The 16964-nt window shown below is 42.5% G+C and overlaps 1 protein-coding gene across 1 annotated transcript in view; it reads right to left on the reverse strand.

Moving 5' to 3' along the window:
• LOC117387069 (calcium-activated potassium channel subunit alpha-1-like) overlaps positions 1–16706 on the reverse strand; it is a 96207-nt gene extending 79501 nt beyond the window's left edge. Inside the window, exons 1-2 of the mRNA XM_033984460.2 lie at positions 16470–16706; positions 6770–6913 (exon numbers count right to left, since the gene is read on the reverse strand). Of these exons, the coding sequence (XP_033840351.1) occupies positions 6770–6913; positions 16470–16706 (381 nt within the window). The remainder of the gene's footprint in view (positions 1–6769; positions 6914–16469) is intronic.
• Between the last annotated feature and the right edge of the window lie 258 nt (positions 16707–16964).

A 16964-nucleotide genomic window follows, 5' to 3' on the forward strand; every position in this document is an offset into this window, starting at 1 on the left:
CAACTAGAGGCGTCCAACATGTTCTTGTCGCCCCGGTGTGAACGAACCATTAGGATGTAGGATACAACGCACGCTCATAAACTGTTTAAAAAAAAAAAAAAAACAGCATTCAAAATTGCACACAAAAAAAACGCGAAACAGCGAGACCGCAAAAAGTGAACCGCGAGTCAACACTGCATTATATTTAAGTAGAGCATCTAACATTTATTTATTATACAGCCTTCTTTCCTTTTTTACAAATTTGAGCATTATGTTTTATGGGCTCGACACACGGGGAGCAACTAACGACAGCGTGCAGCGACACTCATCGCATAGGCTTTAAAATTGAACACACGGGCAGCGACAAACTGCAGCGACTAGCGGCAGCTTGTCACGTCGCGCTCTGTTCCAGAGCAGATCGCGAGCCTCCTACACGTCTGATTGGCTGTTTATTTGGAGGGAATTTTGAGGTTAATAGCGGTAGATGAGAAAAAGACGCTAAAATGAAATCTCGTAAAGTTTTGCTTCATTTGACTAAAATATTATAATTGGTTGCACTCTACAAAACAAAAAAAAAGCGATCCTGGGTCCACCTTATTCTGCAGCTAATTCTGTTTAATGTAAAAACCTTAAATAAATATATTTTTTTAATGTTGAATCAGTCTTTAATACATTTGGTTATTAGCCTCCATAAATTTATCTGAATTAACAAATTTGCGCATGTTAACTTACCACTCATTCTCACCCTGGCACCAACGAGTTCCCAGGCAGCTGCTTTTTTTGATATATCTCGGTAGTCTCTTTGAGATGTCAAAAAGAATTGGGAAATCCGACACCGTGAGTATAATTTTCTCCTCCATGATGTTTCTGAAGTGGACAGTGCATTGGCTCGTCAATCAAACTCTCGCTGATTGGCTGCTGTGCAGGTGACAGCGATAAAAGTAGAACATTTTTCAACTTTCATTAGTCACGTGCACGTCGACATGCACGAGCGCGAGGTTTTCACATGCACGACTTTCGCTTGTCGCGGAGGTGAGAGACGAGCGATTTTCGCAGTGTCGCACAGGTACCATTGAAAATAAATGGAGAGCGAGCGACGTCGCTCCCCGTGTGTCGAGCCCATTATTCAGTATCTGTAAATGTGTGGACCATCTTAATCTTCTACCTTCATGCTATTGACCAAAAAAAGTTAAATATTAATCTCTATAGTTTTCTTTTTGGATTCTGGTATTTTCCAGTTCATCAGGTCATAAAATGTCAAACATCCGCTCGGCCGTGCCATATTCTGATTGGCCTTCACCGTGGTAACCATGGTCAGTCTAAAGGTCATCAGGGAGTGCCCTCCTTCACTCGCTCGGAGCCAGCGGTCATCTTTGATCTGTACAATCTGTTGAGAGGGAGAGCAGCCAAACAGTGCATGTCCTGTAGGGATTTAACCTGCAGGGCATCAAGCTGAAAACACACTCCAGAGACAGAATCAGAGAATCATTTTAAGATTATAGAGCTCAGGATGGGACTTCAAAAAGCAACTGTTACCATGGAAATCCACCATGTTTCTGGGAGTAGTGTAAAACGTCCAAAAATCAGGAATGAATTGAAACTGAAACTAGTATCAAAACTAGATCTGAATTTTTCACAGGTATCGATACTAAAAAAAGTCCCATTGACAGAAATGAACCTTTCCTGAATATGTTTAGAATGATGTTGAGCTGTATTTTTCGCAAATATAAAGACACAAACTAGTATACACTAGGGATGGGACGATATACGATAATATCGTTAATCGCGATAAAAAGGTCCGCAATTAATCGTTCGTGGCATTTTTTAATAATCGCGATCATCGCACACGATTATAATCGCCTTTACGGCACCACACTGCCTCATGTTTCCAGTTCCAATACAACGTTTAGATGTTAGTTTTTGGTGTTTGCCCACTCTGTTTATTGTTGATATCTGACAGAATATAGTTCAGACAGAGATAAGCACAGAAGCTACAAGTGTCATTGCTTTGTCAAAGTCTGATCCGTAACTCTCCACAGGAACGTACCAGTGCGCGCCTCACCCGTGCGCACAGATGAGACGCTAATGTGTGCACATCTTAGATTTTTACCTACAATAATGCAAACTGCAGAATAAAACAACACCTTTTAAACAATAGACAAATTAAGTCTAATTCACACAGCTGAACACAAATGTGCCAGAGCGCATGGTCCGAATGCCCACTATGTGCACAGAAGCAAAGCTAACGATTATACACGGTATATTTTACGTACAATTAAGTCAATAGCAGAATAAACCACGCTTACCGATCGAGAACAGCATCCAATCCATCAAAAAATAAGGTTCTTTACTCCTGAGTCCACTGTGGGATGTTTAATCTTTGCCATGAACCGCTCCAGGTCCAAGATGCCTCTAGTTTAACTTGTACAAACATCCACAGTGTCCTCGATCACGTCCTCCCTTTGTTTTGTCCGTTTCGTCATGTTTAAAACGCAAAACAACAGTGCGTAAAATGCGCCATTATGCACACATTTCTGCATCCACACGTGTGTTTAGCACTGGGGAACAAAGTTGGTGCTGTCAGAAGTTTATTATGCCTGAAATCGACAAAAGAAAGACAAAGAAGTGACGGAGCAGATTTCATATTTGGAGTACTTTCCTGCAGCAGATTGGACATGAAGGATCTTATTTTGTGGACATAATTTCTTGACTGGAATATATTCTCTGGACCTTTATGGAACAAATGAGACCAACTTTGTGTGAATATGTTGATGTTTGACAGAACCAGAGCGCTCAATGGTAAGTGAAGTCCGGATTCACACTTTGTGACTTTTCTGTAAAAACGTCTTTCCTTCCAGCGCCGCAGCTTTCATTTGATGTGTAGATTGTTTGTGTGGGTGACGCAGAAGTGTATGTACATTGCTGTAAATTTGTAAAGTAGGCCCGGGCCATCGGAACGTTAACAGGTTAATAATTATCACGATAATATCGTTAATCGCGATTATTTTGGCCACGACAATCGTGAGTCTAAAATTTAATATCGTCCCATCCCTAGTATACACCCATGGACCACTATGGAACCTACGTGGACCACTGAGGGATTACACAGATATAGGCAACATGGGAATAGAACAGAATCCTTTTGAATGAAGCTTAATATTATTTGTATATTTGTATGATTTTATTTCTAGTGATCTGAGCCCCACTTTTGAACTGGGACAGTGAGATTAGCTTCCATCACACTGACACTGCACTTTTTTAGAATGTTACAAAGGCTGTTTTCTATATAAAATTTGTTCTTTCCAGTTTAAGTGCTTTTTAGCTGTTGCAAGTTTTTCTTTGATTTCAGACCAAATAATGCCAGTTATTAGGGACAATGTTCCTCCATTTTTCAATACACTTTAAAGTTGAGGTACCCGATTCTTACAAAGTGTAAATGAGAAAAAAAAAAAAAAAAAAACTCATTTTGTGTCAAAGTACAAAATGAGATTGCAGAAAATGAAGAAATGGGTCTAAACTGCATCTTGTTCAGTCATTTTCAGGTTAGCAACAGAGAAACCTTGTTTAAATATAAACTAAAACAATTTTCGATTATAAACCTAAAAATAATGCTAAAACACTTGAGTGCTTAAACACGGAGAGGCACAGCTGGTCAGGCCAAAAGACGCCTCTAAAAGCATTTGAATTAAAAACAAGGGACTAAAACTAGAGCCATTAAGCCCACGTCCTGTGCATCTGTCATTAACACAAGCCCAACCAGGAAACAGGAAGTCACAACATCTGCTGCTGCCCGTTACCATGGTTACAGACGAGAGACGAGGTCGTTAGCGGCAACACACAGGACAGACAACCTAATGAAAAACAAGGAGCAACCAGCAGATTCTAAACAGGGGCTGAATCAGGTCAAACTCAGTGGTTTTATATTGTGGATTATTCAGTCTTTTTTGTGTTCATGTTTGAGAGTTTGGTGATGTCATAATCTCAGATGGCGGGCAGGGGCCTGTATAACTCAAGCTCTAGAGTTTATAAGGTTTATGGCCCAAATCTGCAAACATCTGATCCAAAAATGTTGAACCTTCTCATTATTAGGTTGGGATCAGCTCCACAAGCTCATCACGTTAATCTTATGGTTTAATGTCTTTTAAAGTGACGACATGTCTTTGGGGTTGAACAATGGCTCCACTCTATTAAGAGACTGTGAAAAAAAAATTGTTTATTTAAGATGACTAAGAAGGTGCTGAACGCTGTGCCAGTTTTTGTCATGTAGATATTTAACAAGAGACACATTAGCATGAGGGGCTTTATATTTGTGAAAAGTCATGTTTATAGAAGCAAAGCTCCAGCAGTCCGCTTGTTTCACTAAACACTAACCCTAACTCACAGGGTTAGAATCACTCTGAGCCTGAGTACATGAAAGCAAAAGACTACGTAGGATGTTGATGTCATCCCGTTACCTAGAACACACGTGATGTCATTACCCCGTTACCTAGAACACACGTGATGTCATTACCCCGTTTCCTAAAACACAAGTGATGTCATTACCCCGTTACCTAGAACACACGTGATGTCATTACCCCGTTACCTAGAACACAAGTGATGTCATTACCCCGTTACCTACAACGCAAGTGATGTCATTACCCCATTTCCTAAAACAAAAGTGATGTCATCCCCCCGTTACCTACAACGCAAGTGATGTCATTACCCCGTTACCTACAACGCAAGTGATGTCATTACCCCGTTACCTACAACGCAAGTGATGTCATTACCCCATTTCCTAAAACACAAGTGATGTCATTACCCCGTTACCTAAAACACAAGTGATGTCATTACCCCGTTACCTAGAACACAAGGGATGTCATTACCCCGTTTCCTAAAACAAGGGATGTCATTACCCCGTTTCCTAAAACACAAGGGATGTCATTACCCCGTTTCCTAAAACACAAGTGATGTCATTACCCCATTTCCTAAAACACAAGTGATGTCATTACCCCGTTACCTAGAACACACGTGATGTCATTACCCCGTTACCTAGAACACAAGTGATGTCATTACCCCGTTTCCTAGAACACAAGTGATGTCATTACCCCGTTTCCTATAACACAAGTGATGTCATTACCCCGTTTCCTAGAACACAAGTGATGTCATTACCCCGTTTCCTAAAACACAAGGGATGTCATTACCCCGTTTCCTAGAACACAAGGGATGCCATTACCCCGTTTCCTAGAACACAAGTGATGTCATTACCCCGTTTCCTAAAACACAAGTGATGTCATTACCCCATTTCCTAAAACACAAGTGATGTCATCCCCCATTACCTAGAACACAAGGGATGTCATTACCCCATTACCTAGAACACAAGTGATGTCATTACCCCATTACCTAGAACACAAGTGATGTCATTACCCCGTTTCCTAAAACACAAGTATTGCATCAACTTTCTACACCAATGTTGTCACTTTTGTTACCTGGTCTACAGTGATGTAATAACTCTGTTACCATGGACACAAACAACATAATGAGTCCAGTACCGGAGACGAGGTAATGGCACAGGTCTGACTCAGCTCAGGACATGACATTTAGAGAAAATACCTCTGTCGACTTGGATCAAACAGGAGCAGGTGAGAACAAAGACTAAGATATGAACCAAAAGTACTTTTACACCACCAAAAACCACAACTACTACAACTACTACTAAAATTACTATTACTGAAACATCTAAATACCATGATAACTTTAAGAAGCATTAGTATTATTTACCTAGTGATTAGCTACATTGAAAAAAAAAAAAAATAGATAAATCAGAAATTGGTGTTGATTTGATGCTTAGCACCAACATTTCAATAAGCTTATATGAAGCATACAGATTCATGTATATGTAGTAATGTATATGTGGTTAGCATGTAGCAGGCAAAATAGAAACACATCCACACTTTGACATTTATGAATTAACAAAAGGTAGAAGAGGTGTTTCATTTACACCAGTGTCAAATTAAGAAGTCCAAAAATAAGACCTAAAAACAAATCAATCATCTTATATGTGTCTCCGAGTAATGACAGAACAGCTGTTTAAAGAACACAAACATGATGAGACTGGGCCGAGTGTCACCTGTACATAATGTAATTACTTCAGTGTATCTGTCCAACCATCAACTGAACCCATATCCAGCTCATGTTTCAGTACTGGCGCCGAAATTCAGTACCAGTATCAGATCAATGCATCCCTAATATCAAATACACTGTAACTATAGGACTATAACCTGACCATCAACTGTATAAAGAAGTGACCGAGTGTGACGTCACCCACATCGTTCAGCTCAAAATGAAGCTCATCGAGACTAGAGCAGTTATACCGGCTAATCCATATTTGGTATTCAGACCACGAGTATCATAGCAACCCATCAGCCAATCCAGAGAGAGACGTTGAAAGTAACGCCCCTTACCGCCCGCACCACTGGCTTAGCAACACTGTCAATCAAACCTGTTGCTAACTTAGACCAGGACTATAGCCAGACTAGAGGGGACTTAGACCAGGACTATAACCAGACTAGAGGGGACTTAGACCAGGACTATAACCAGACTAGAGGGGACTTAGACCAGGACTATAACCAGACTAGAGGGGACTTAGACCAGGACTATAACCAGACTAGAGGGGACTTAGACCAGGACTATAACCAGACTAGAGGGGACTTAGACCAGGACTATAACCAGACTAGAGGGGACTTAGACCAGGACTATAACCAGACTAGAGGGGACTTAGACCAGGACTATAAAAAGGCCAGAGAGGACTTACCAGGACTCTCCCGGTGAGTGTCTGGGCTGAGATCATGACCCCGGCCCAGTCTTTGACAGAGGTCATCCATCCCACCTCACTGACCGCAGCGTCATCCTTCTCTCCTCGCTTCAGCACCTCAGCGGTGGTCCCACGGTGAACCTCCTGAGAGACAGACAGACAGAGAGACAGAGAGAGAGAGAGACAAAGATAGAGAGATAGAGAGAGAGAGACGGAGAGAGAGAAAACAGGATTCAGGTTTACAAATATTCTTCAAGGAGAATTTGCAGAATTAACTGTTATGACCTTTTAACCATGAGACATAAACCCTGTTCAAATCACGTTCCCCCGTCATTAGCGTCTTGTTCTGACAAGGTTTCCTCGTCATTAGCGTCTTGAGTAGTATTTTGATTGTGTGTTTAAATAATCCTGTTTTGTTCTGAATCACAGGTTTGAGTTCTCAGAAAAGGTGTTTTCACCCACCCCCTATCTCCACCCACTTCACTGAAAATCTGCAGATTTTTCACTCTGAACAGCAGGCCAGTCACTATGATGATTATATCGACTTGTCGTTCATTATATGAAGCTGGAATGACACATTCTGGGGGTCAGTGTGAGAACTTTTCCTTTGCAAAAACAGAGATTTTGTGACTTTTTGTTGTAATATAATCAGATTTGAGCTGTGGAGGTGAAGAAGTCTTTTATGGCTCATTATTGTTACATTCTGCTGTTTATTATACAAATGTTATCTCTTTTGAAAGGTGAAAATTCCTCAAAATAACAGAACAGAATCTCCTGTTTCTCTCTAACTCTCCTCTCCCTCCCTCTCTCTCTCGCACGCTCCTCGTCTCTCTCCCTCTCCGCTATCTCTCCCTCTTTCCCGTTGTCTCTCCAGGTCTCATTAGGCGGCACTAGGAGGGTAAATGTAATCATGTTCATGTTGATTAGTGATGGAGAGGACACAGATGGAGCCTCCAGCTCTGATCACATCTCCAACTAAAGCAAAACGTCCAAGTCACTTACACTACAGTCCCACAGACCAGAGCGTGGTACGAAAGCAGTGAAAGGGTCAGAGGTCTGACCAGAGGAGATATTAAAGACCTGGACCACATTGTGCAGTGTTTGGTAAAACAGTATTTCAGATTATAAAATCTAATGTGTTCACTTTAACTTAATGACTAAAACAGCTCCTCCCAGGGTCACCTTTTTTCATCCAATCAGGCACAGCATTATTAAAGTGTTATAAAACTTATTAAATTAGGCCTGTTCTACAAACTGTTCTTTTTAAATCTTTATGTTCTAGATGTTTCTTCTCATTGAGCCTCTGAAGTTGTATTTGGAGTGATTCATGTTTGAGTAATCTTTTCAGGATGCCATTTTGCCCATCTACCCCCGTTTTCACCTCCGCCGGTGCAGGCCCACTATAACTTACACACTTCCTTCTCCAGTTTTATTTTCTTGATCAGTGATACTTGTAGGATTCAGCAGCGCTGTGTCATTTTGGTACAAATGAAAAAAATGGGCTCGTTGCTAGTGTGATGTGTAGCTATTCAAAGGCACCAATAAGCTTCGACAGCATGTGGCGTTTTGTTGTGGTGACGTTTATGGCGATGTCAGCTCCCATTGGACACCGCAGTTTTCTAACGCAGAAGTCAGCAGACATGTTTCTTTTATTAAGTCGTTTTAGATGAATATTGTGATTTAAAATGTGTAAATTATAACATAATGATCCACAGGGGTCGGAGATGAGAACTATAGAGACAGAAGCACAGTAGAAGGAGACCTGCTGAACTGTTCCTGTTGACGTTAAACTATGGCACAAAATGAGAATAAAGAGAACTGTCAGTTTAAAAGGCGCACTGTAACATTTCTGATTAGGTTTCACTACCTGCTCGTCTCCATGGAGATGTTATTGCTTTGCCTGGAATCTTCCACAGTATGACAATAATATCTTGCATTTATTCAAATATCTTGAAATACACATTTTTACAGTGAGCTGACTGTCCCCTCCACAGATCTGACAGGTAACTTGCCCAGCTGGTGCCACCCATTTGCCTCCATGAAGATAGATAACTTAAAGCTATACTGTAAATGCGCTTCATGCAACTTTATGCTGTGGAAACTTCTAGGCAACGCTAACTGTCCCAGAGAAGTTACATAGTGCAGCTTTTTGGACAGATTAAAAGAAGGAGACAGTATTAGGCTGAAGTATTAGACTAAACTTCTCCTGCTCATGACCAAAACTGAACTATATATAAACTGACCCAGATATTCCCACATCCATTATTCATGTAGCCATTAGCATTAGCCACGTTAGCTTCATTAGCTCCATTAGCCTGACCTATGAGTAAAGTGTGTGCAACTATGGCTGACCTCAACGTATCTTTAACACGGCCTAATTGGCTTCACACAGATTTCCCTTTGACGCTTAAAGATCAGGTCTGAACCAAGACCACAGACTAGACCATGACCAGACCAGACCAAGACCACATCAAGACCAAGAAACAGATCAAGACCAGCCCAAGACCAAGGCCATAAAGCAGATCTAGACCAAGAGCACAGACCACGGACCCGATCAAGACCAGATAAAGACCAGACCAAGACCAAACATCAAAACCACACACCAAGACTAAGACCACAGACCAGACTAGCAACACAGACCAGACCAAGGCCAAAAGCATAGAGCACAGGCCACAGGCCACAGATCAAGACCAAGACCAGGACCACAGACCAGGACCACAGACCCTGTATTTAGAGTTTAAGTTTAAAGATGAAGGATGTGTGTGGATCATAGAGGTACAAGGTAAATGGTACAGATTTTGAAAGGACAAAATATTATGACTGTCCTGTATTTAAACTGCATTCAGAACGTTTTCTGTGACAGAGAATCAGGTCTAACCCAGGACTAAACCAGGACAAAACCAGGTATAACCCAGAACCAAACCAGGCCTAAACCATGTCTAAACCGGGACTAAACCAGGACTAAACCATAACTGACAGATAATGACCAGTGCAGACAAGTGTTGTAAGGTATTTTCTCGCAGGGCGGCAGTACACCAAGCTGTTATCTTAATTTAATAATGCTAAGATAAATAACATATGCACACCAGGGGAGTGCAGACCTATGGAAAATGTAGGAACAAATGAAGATCTTGTGCAGACCAGCGTGGATCTTACGAGGGCACCCTGCAGATCAGAAGAAGGACCCTCCTCATACGCATAAGCATACGCACATACACATACACACGCACGCTTAGTTTACTTACACCCTAAACTAAGTAGACTAGGCTAATAAAGTCCACTATGTAAGAATGTGTAAAACTGTGTACTGTCTGCTACATATGTGTAGAGTGCCTGACAGGCCTAACCAAGAATAAAATGGGAATACAATGACATGAGCAAAAGGTAAGTGTGGTGCAAGCTTAAATATGAAAGGAACAATTGGATTTATAATAATAATAATAACAATAATAATAATATCAAAACTGATCAAACTGAATGATTGGCTGGTCAGTAAACATTACCAAGACCAATAGTTGCAAAGTTGCTAAATTTAAAACACTGCAGAAAACGGGAAATATAAATACCTTTAAATTACTTTGTACTTGGAAATTATATTAATTAAAATATGCTATTAATCACAACTGAAGTTATGACACGTCGCTAACAGCAGATACACAAGGTGAGGGGCCCCAATCAAAAAAACACTATGTGCTTTACGCGGTGGTCTTTTCTTTCACCTGTGGCTAAATATAGAGTAAAGACTGTAAACGCTGCTGACAAGAGGGAAAAAGACACAGACAGACCCAGGCTCACCTGCGCAACACAGACAGACTCAGGCTCACCTGCGCAACACAGACAGACCCAGGCTCACCTGCGCAACACAGACAGACCCAGGATCACCTGCGCAACACAGACAGACCCAGGCTCACCTGCGCAGACAGAGGCACGAGGAGACGTGTTGCTGATATTGAGTTGATCCAAATGGCCTCGTCAAACGAACATGTCAAACTGCAGCTCTGCAGCACTCACTCATACAAATACACGTTCACACCGCACTCTCCGCGCTCCGGAGGCAGGTGGAGCCGCTGGGAGACCTCCTGTTTCAGGTGCTCTCTGACCTGCCAGCACTGTCACGTGCACACCGGCCCAAGCACCGTCCTGGATTGAATGCTCTTTAACGTTTACCGAACTAGTGACAGTGTAAAAACGACCTTAAACAAAATGTCTAAAATGCCCCGTTTTCCTCCTCGGTAGAGTCTTCAGGTCTCGGTGCAGCCTGATATAAAAGCGCCACAAACACGAGCTGTTTGTAAAATGGCGGCCGAGATGAACAACGTACAAACGGTGCACTCACCCACACCAGAAACAGCAACAGAAGAAGTAGTGACGGGAAAAACGGAACCAGATCCAGAAACGCGCTGTCCTCGCCGGGTTTTCCGGGTCCGGAACAACAAATTAACCGATGTCCTCATCGACACCGGGTCACACGGGTCCAGCCCTCAGTGTTTGAGACTCGGTCCAAACCCCCGGGCCGCGGCTCCAGGTGGGAACAGGCACCGCTGAACAGTTCTCAAAAAACGCGGCAACAATCAGGGACAGGACATCAGAACATCAACAAATCCAGAAAGTAAAGTTCTGTTCGATTCGCGAGTCCAAATCACGACTCACAGAGCACGCGGGGTCCCGTTGACTCCGTGAGCGGCGGGAAGAAGAGTAAGCGCGAGGCTTTGACGTAACTCCCGCCCCCAACCAACAAGAGCCAATCACAACCGAGGAATCTGGTATTGCCCTTGACTGACAAGTGAAACGGCGAATTACACAAGATGTGTTATTTGTGATAGTAAACACACTGTCATAAAGTGTGAACATGAGCACAACAGTAGTGTAATAATACACTTGATAAGAATCTGAAAAGTATGAAAATGTAAATATGGTACAATGCACTGTATAGAGATTACATCAAGGGCTATCAATATTTATAATAAATACTTATAATAAAATAAAATAATCCAGGGGGTTACATGATGCTTTTATATTTTTTCAAACAAATGTCAGTCATGTCTTGTTGTAGCAAATTTTTCTGTACATTCACTTTTCCTGAGATACCAACCCATGTGCAGGCTCATTTTACACATTTATGGTGAATTGCAAAAATATTATCTGAACACAATTCAAATTCTGTTAATATGATTAGTGACTCTCATATTTGCTTGTTCCCATCTGAGTCAACTCCCAGATGAGATAAATGAGAGCAACACTATTCTGTGTCAGAGCAAATCGATTATTTAGAAACATATTAAACGAAAAGAACATCAGTGACGGAACCAGGAAGAAAACATTTACAAAGAGCTTTGATCAGTCCTAAAGAGGTGGAGGCGGAGTTGGGTGTATAGAGGAGGGTGTACTGTGGTGGGTGTATAGTGGTGGTGTATAGAGGTGGATGGCAGAGGTGGGTGTAGAGTCACTGTGTGGAGTTTGCATGTTCTTCTTGTGTCGGTGTAGTTTCACTCTGGATATTAGATGTTCCTCTTTCCTGCGATATTTGCAATAAACCAGGACTTCAGAATCAACATTGAATATCGAGTCTATTCCTTAGTATCAAAACTGAACTACAAAACTGAACTACATTCTTGTTGTGAGTGGGCTTGCCTCTCCACAGATCTAACCTGTAACTTGGCCTGGTAGTGTCACCAGAATAAGTTGGCACAATGAAACAGATTTGAACATTCACAATGGGCCTGCTTCAGTAACATGAGTGACTTTGTGCTGTATCTTCATCTGGAACAATATGACACCTGATGTATGTCTGAACCTGCTCACCTCAACTATTTATGAGCTCAACACCAACTAGAGATATGTGTGACATCTGATACAGGAGTCAGAGACAACAATACAACAACACAACAACATACGGGTCAAATGCACCCTGTAAACAACACAACAACGTACAGGACAAATGCACCCTGTATACAACACATCAACGAACATCTGGAACAATATGACACCTGCTGTATGTTTGAACCTCCTCACTCTCGACTATTTATGAGCTCAGCACTGACCAGAGATATGTGACATCTGATACAGGAGCCAGAGACGACAACACAACGACGTACGGGTCAAATGCACCCTGTAAACAACACAACAATGTATAGGACAAATGCACCCAGTAAACCACTCAACAATGCACGAGTCAAATGCACCCTGCAAACAACACAACGATGCACGGGTCAAATGCATCCTGTAAAGAACACAACAATGTATGTGTCAAATACACCCTGTAAACAACACAACAACATATGGCCCATATTCACCCTGTAAACAACACAACAACGTAGGGGTCAAATGCACCCTGTAAACCACCCAACAATGTATGGGTCAAATGCACCCTGTAAACAACACTTCAGTGCATGGATCAAATACACCCTATAAACAACACAACAATGTATGGGTCAAAGGCACCCTGAGAACAACACAACATGGACCCATATATAGTCATGTTAAAGATTACATTAAGTATTAGCAGTGTATGCTAATGCTGACAGCGCTAATGTTTTAACACGGCAACGCTCAGATCACATGACTCAACAAGTGACATCACACAGAGGACGACATCACATCAGTCCTTCAGGGAGTTTGACCCATCCTTCAGTGTCTCTGGGTTACACCTGTCCCTCCCTCATTTCCCTCTCCTCTTCTCTCCTCCATCTCCATCTCTCACTTTCTTCCTCAGTCCCCTTTCTATTCTTTATTTTTTCTCTCCCCTCCCTTGCTTCTTTCTCTCAATCCTCCTCTCCTCTATTTCTCCCTCCCTCTCTCTTCTTTTTTTCCTGTATCCCTCCCTCGTTCCCTCTCCTCTTCCTCTCCTCTTTCCCTCCTCTCTCCCTCTCTCCTCCCTTTCTATCTCTTCTTTCTTTCCTGTATCCCTCCCTCACTCTGTCTCTCTCTATCTCTGCCTCCCGCCCTTTCTCTCCTCTGTCCCTCCCTCTCTTCTATCATCCCACTCTCTTGTTGTTTTCCTCACAAAAACATGTCAGGGAAATGCTCTCTCTCTCTCTCTGTCTCTCTCTTTCTTTCTCTCTGCACACTTCCTGTTTCCGCTCTCGTCGCTACTGACAACGGTATCTACGGACAACTGTTGCCAGGGAGACGGTTACCGTGGGAAACGCTAACACAGATTCACACGACATCATCGCTCACAGCCCTCCTCGCGCCTGACCGTGCATTTAAGAGAGAGAGAGATCGGAGAGAAAGAGACAGAGAGAAAGAGAAAGAAAGAGAGAGACAGACCGACATCATCTCTTACAGCCCTGCTCACACCTGACTGTGCAGTTAGGAGAGAGGGAACTGAGAGAAAAAAGAAAGAGAGGATTTTGAAAGAAATAAACATGATGAATGGATTGTTTTTGCACCTCAGGAAGTGAAAAGAGAAGAGAGAAAGAGAGAGCGACAGAGAGAGAGAAACAGAGAGACAGAGAGAGAGAGACAGAGAGAGAAAGACAGAGAAACAAGGAGAAAGAGAGAGAGGGACAGAGAGAGAAAGAGAGAGACAGACAGAGAGAGAGGATTTTGAAATAAATAAATAAATACAAGTGAGGAATTGTTTTTGCAGCTCAGGAAGTGAAAAGAGAAGAGAGAGAGAAAGAAAAAGAGAGGGAGAGAGAAACAGAGAGAAAGAAAGAGAGAAGGGGAGAGAGAGACAGCGAGAGAAACAAAGAGAGAGAGAGAAAGACGTAGAGAGAGAAACAGACAGAGAGAGAGAAACAGGGAGAGAGAGAGACAAACAGAGAGAGAAAGACAGAGGGAGAGAGACAGAGAGAGAAACAGGGAGAGAGAGACAAACAGAGAGAGAAAGAGAGAGAGGGAGAGATTGTGAGATTTAGAACAGAATGTGCCTGTTAAAGTCATTGACAGAGTGCTCCATGATCATCTCCGTGTCAAACCCTGATGTAAAAATATTTAAAAAATTAAAGGTCCACTATGTTACATTTCCAGTGAAAGGTCTGCCCCCTGTTCGTCTCCATGGAGATGTTTTAGCTGCACATGAAATGCTATAACTTATCCATCTCCATGAAGAGAAGCGGGTGACTCCACCAGGCTCAGGACTCTGTGGTGAGTCTGAGCATCAACACAGAACCGACATCAGCACCAATACTCGATATTCGATACTGATCACAACAGCCAGTGATGTCACAATACTAAGACCTCAAACTCGATACTCGATACCGATTCCACAATGATAAAAACACTGTGATGTTCCACTTTTAATGTTGTACTTTGTGTTCTATTCCCATGTGGCCTTATATCTGTGTAATCCCTCAGTGGTCCAGGTAGGTTCCATAGTGGTCCGTGTGTGTGTGTCCGTGTTTGTGTGTGTGTGTGTGTCCATGTGTGTGTGCTCCATAGTGGTCCGTGTGTGTGTGTGTTCCATAGTGGTCCATGTGTGTGTACTAGTCTATGTGTCTTATACTTGTGAAAGATACAGCTCAACATCATTCTAAACATATTCAGGAAAGGTTCATTTCTGTCAATGGGACTTTTTAGTATCGATACTTGTGATAAATGAGGATCTAGTTTCGATACTAGTTTGAGTATCGATTAGAGTCTGATTACTGTTGTATATAAAATACATATATACATGAATAAATACATATATATACACACCAAATCTTCCATTTGAATCACGGCATCTCAGGTCTGGCAGTGAGGCCCAGACAAACCCGGGGATACACAAAAATATGCCCAAAAATATGCCCAAAATGATGGCAAAGATACCCAAAACGATGCCCAAAAACATGCCAAAAAAGATGTCAAAGATGCCCAAAAAGATGCCCAAAAAGATACCCAAAACAATGCCCAAAAACATGCCAAAGATCCCCAAGAAGATGCCCAAAAAGAAGCCCAAAAAGATGCCAAAGATGCCCAAAAAGATGCCCACGAGCTGCACTTATCCGTTTGTACAAATGAAAGGACCAGGTAAAGACGGTTCAAACTGAGGTGAAGCAAAACAAAGTTTAACACAAACAGAACAAAAAATCCCCAACGCAAATCGAATGAATCCAGGGCAAATTCGAATAAATCATTTATTTGATTGATTGGTAGGGACTGCACGTAACATGAACGTAAACACGGGGTCACGCGGGCTGTGGTCACTAAACTCATTTTAACCTCATATTTAGAGTTTGATCTTTTGTTTATTTCAAACTTGAACGGCCTGTACTGTCTCAGTGACGTCAGCAAACACACTTCATAATGGGCTTAAAGGGGTGGTCAAATTAAAGTCTTTTTCCACCTCCTGTTCTGCAGTACAACACGGACAAAACACATTGTCATTATTATATTACTGGATGTTTCATTTTAGGCCAAACTCCCAATAATATCCAAAAATTAAAGCTTCACTGTGTAACTTTCCTGGTGGAGGTTGTGCCACCTTCTTGTCTCCATGGAGATGTTATTGCTTTGGAATTTCACCAGTATGGCATTAAACCCATCTATCTCCATGGAGACAAGTTGTACCACTGGGCTGAGTTACAGGTCAGATCTGTGGAGAGGCGACCGTGCTCTCAGAATGAGTGTTTATTAAGGTGTTTTTGAGAAATAAAAACACAGGCTGCTGATTGAGCTGGAACATTGTAAAGCCATACTGTGGAACATCCCGGTCAGCAGAAAGTGTGTACTCCAGACGAAAAGTTACACAGTGCAGCTTTAAAGCAGCACTCACCTTTTTCTTGGCTTTACACTGGCAGCAAACGGTCCACAGGTATTTGAAGGTTCTCCACAGCAGGATTATAAAAAGTCCCCCAAAGAAAGTGACCATGGACGAGGCGAGGAAAGCCCACCACATCCTCTGCCCGTGACTGTCGCACGGCACGTCCGCGGAGAACGGGATGATCACGTTCATTCTGGAGATCTGAACGGACGGGTCCGGACTGAACCGCTCCCTGCTGCTTTTCGGCATTTTGTGTTTTTTATGACTCTACTGACGTAGCTGTGGTAAACAGGTGGAGTCACGCGCTTGTGCTGGGTCGGGGAGGTGGAGGTTCTACTCCGGCCATCGCCCCCGAGGATACTCGCCTCCTCCCGGCCATGAGCGCGACCACCGGCCCCCCGGCTCACCTGCTGCTCTGGAGGTCAGGCTCTAACGGAGAACAACCAAAAACAACCCAGAAAAAGTCCCTCTGAAGCGGGTCAGTCAGCTGCTCATGATGGCACCGGG

This window comes from Periophthalmus magnuspinnatus, chromosome 19, assembly GCF_009829125.3.
Source record: "Periophthalmus magnuspinnatus isolate fPerMag1 chromosome 19, fPerMag1.2.pri, whole genome shotgun sequence".
Classification (NCBI taxonomy): domain Eukaryota; kingdom Metazoa; phylum Chordata; class Actinopteri; order Gobiiformes; family Gobiidae; genus Periophthalmus; species Periophthalmus magnuspinnatus.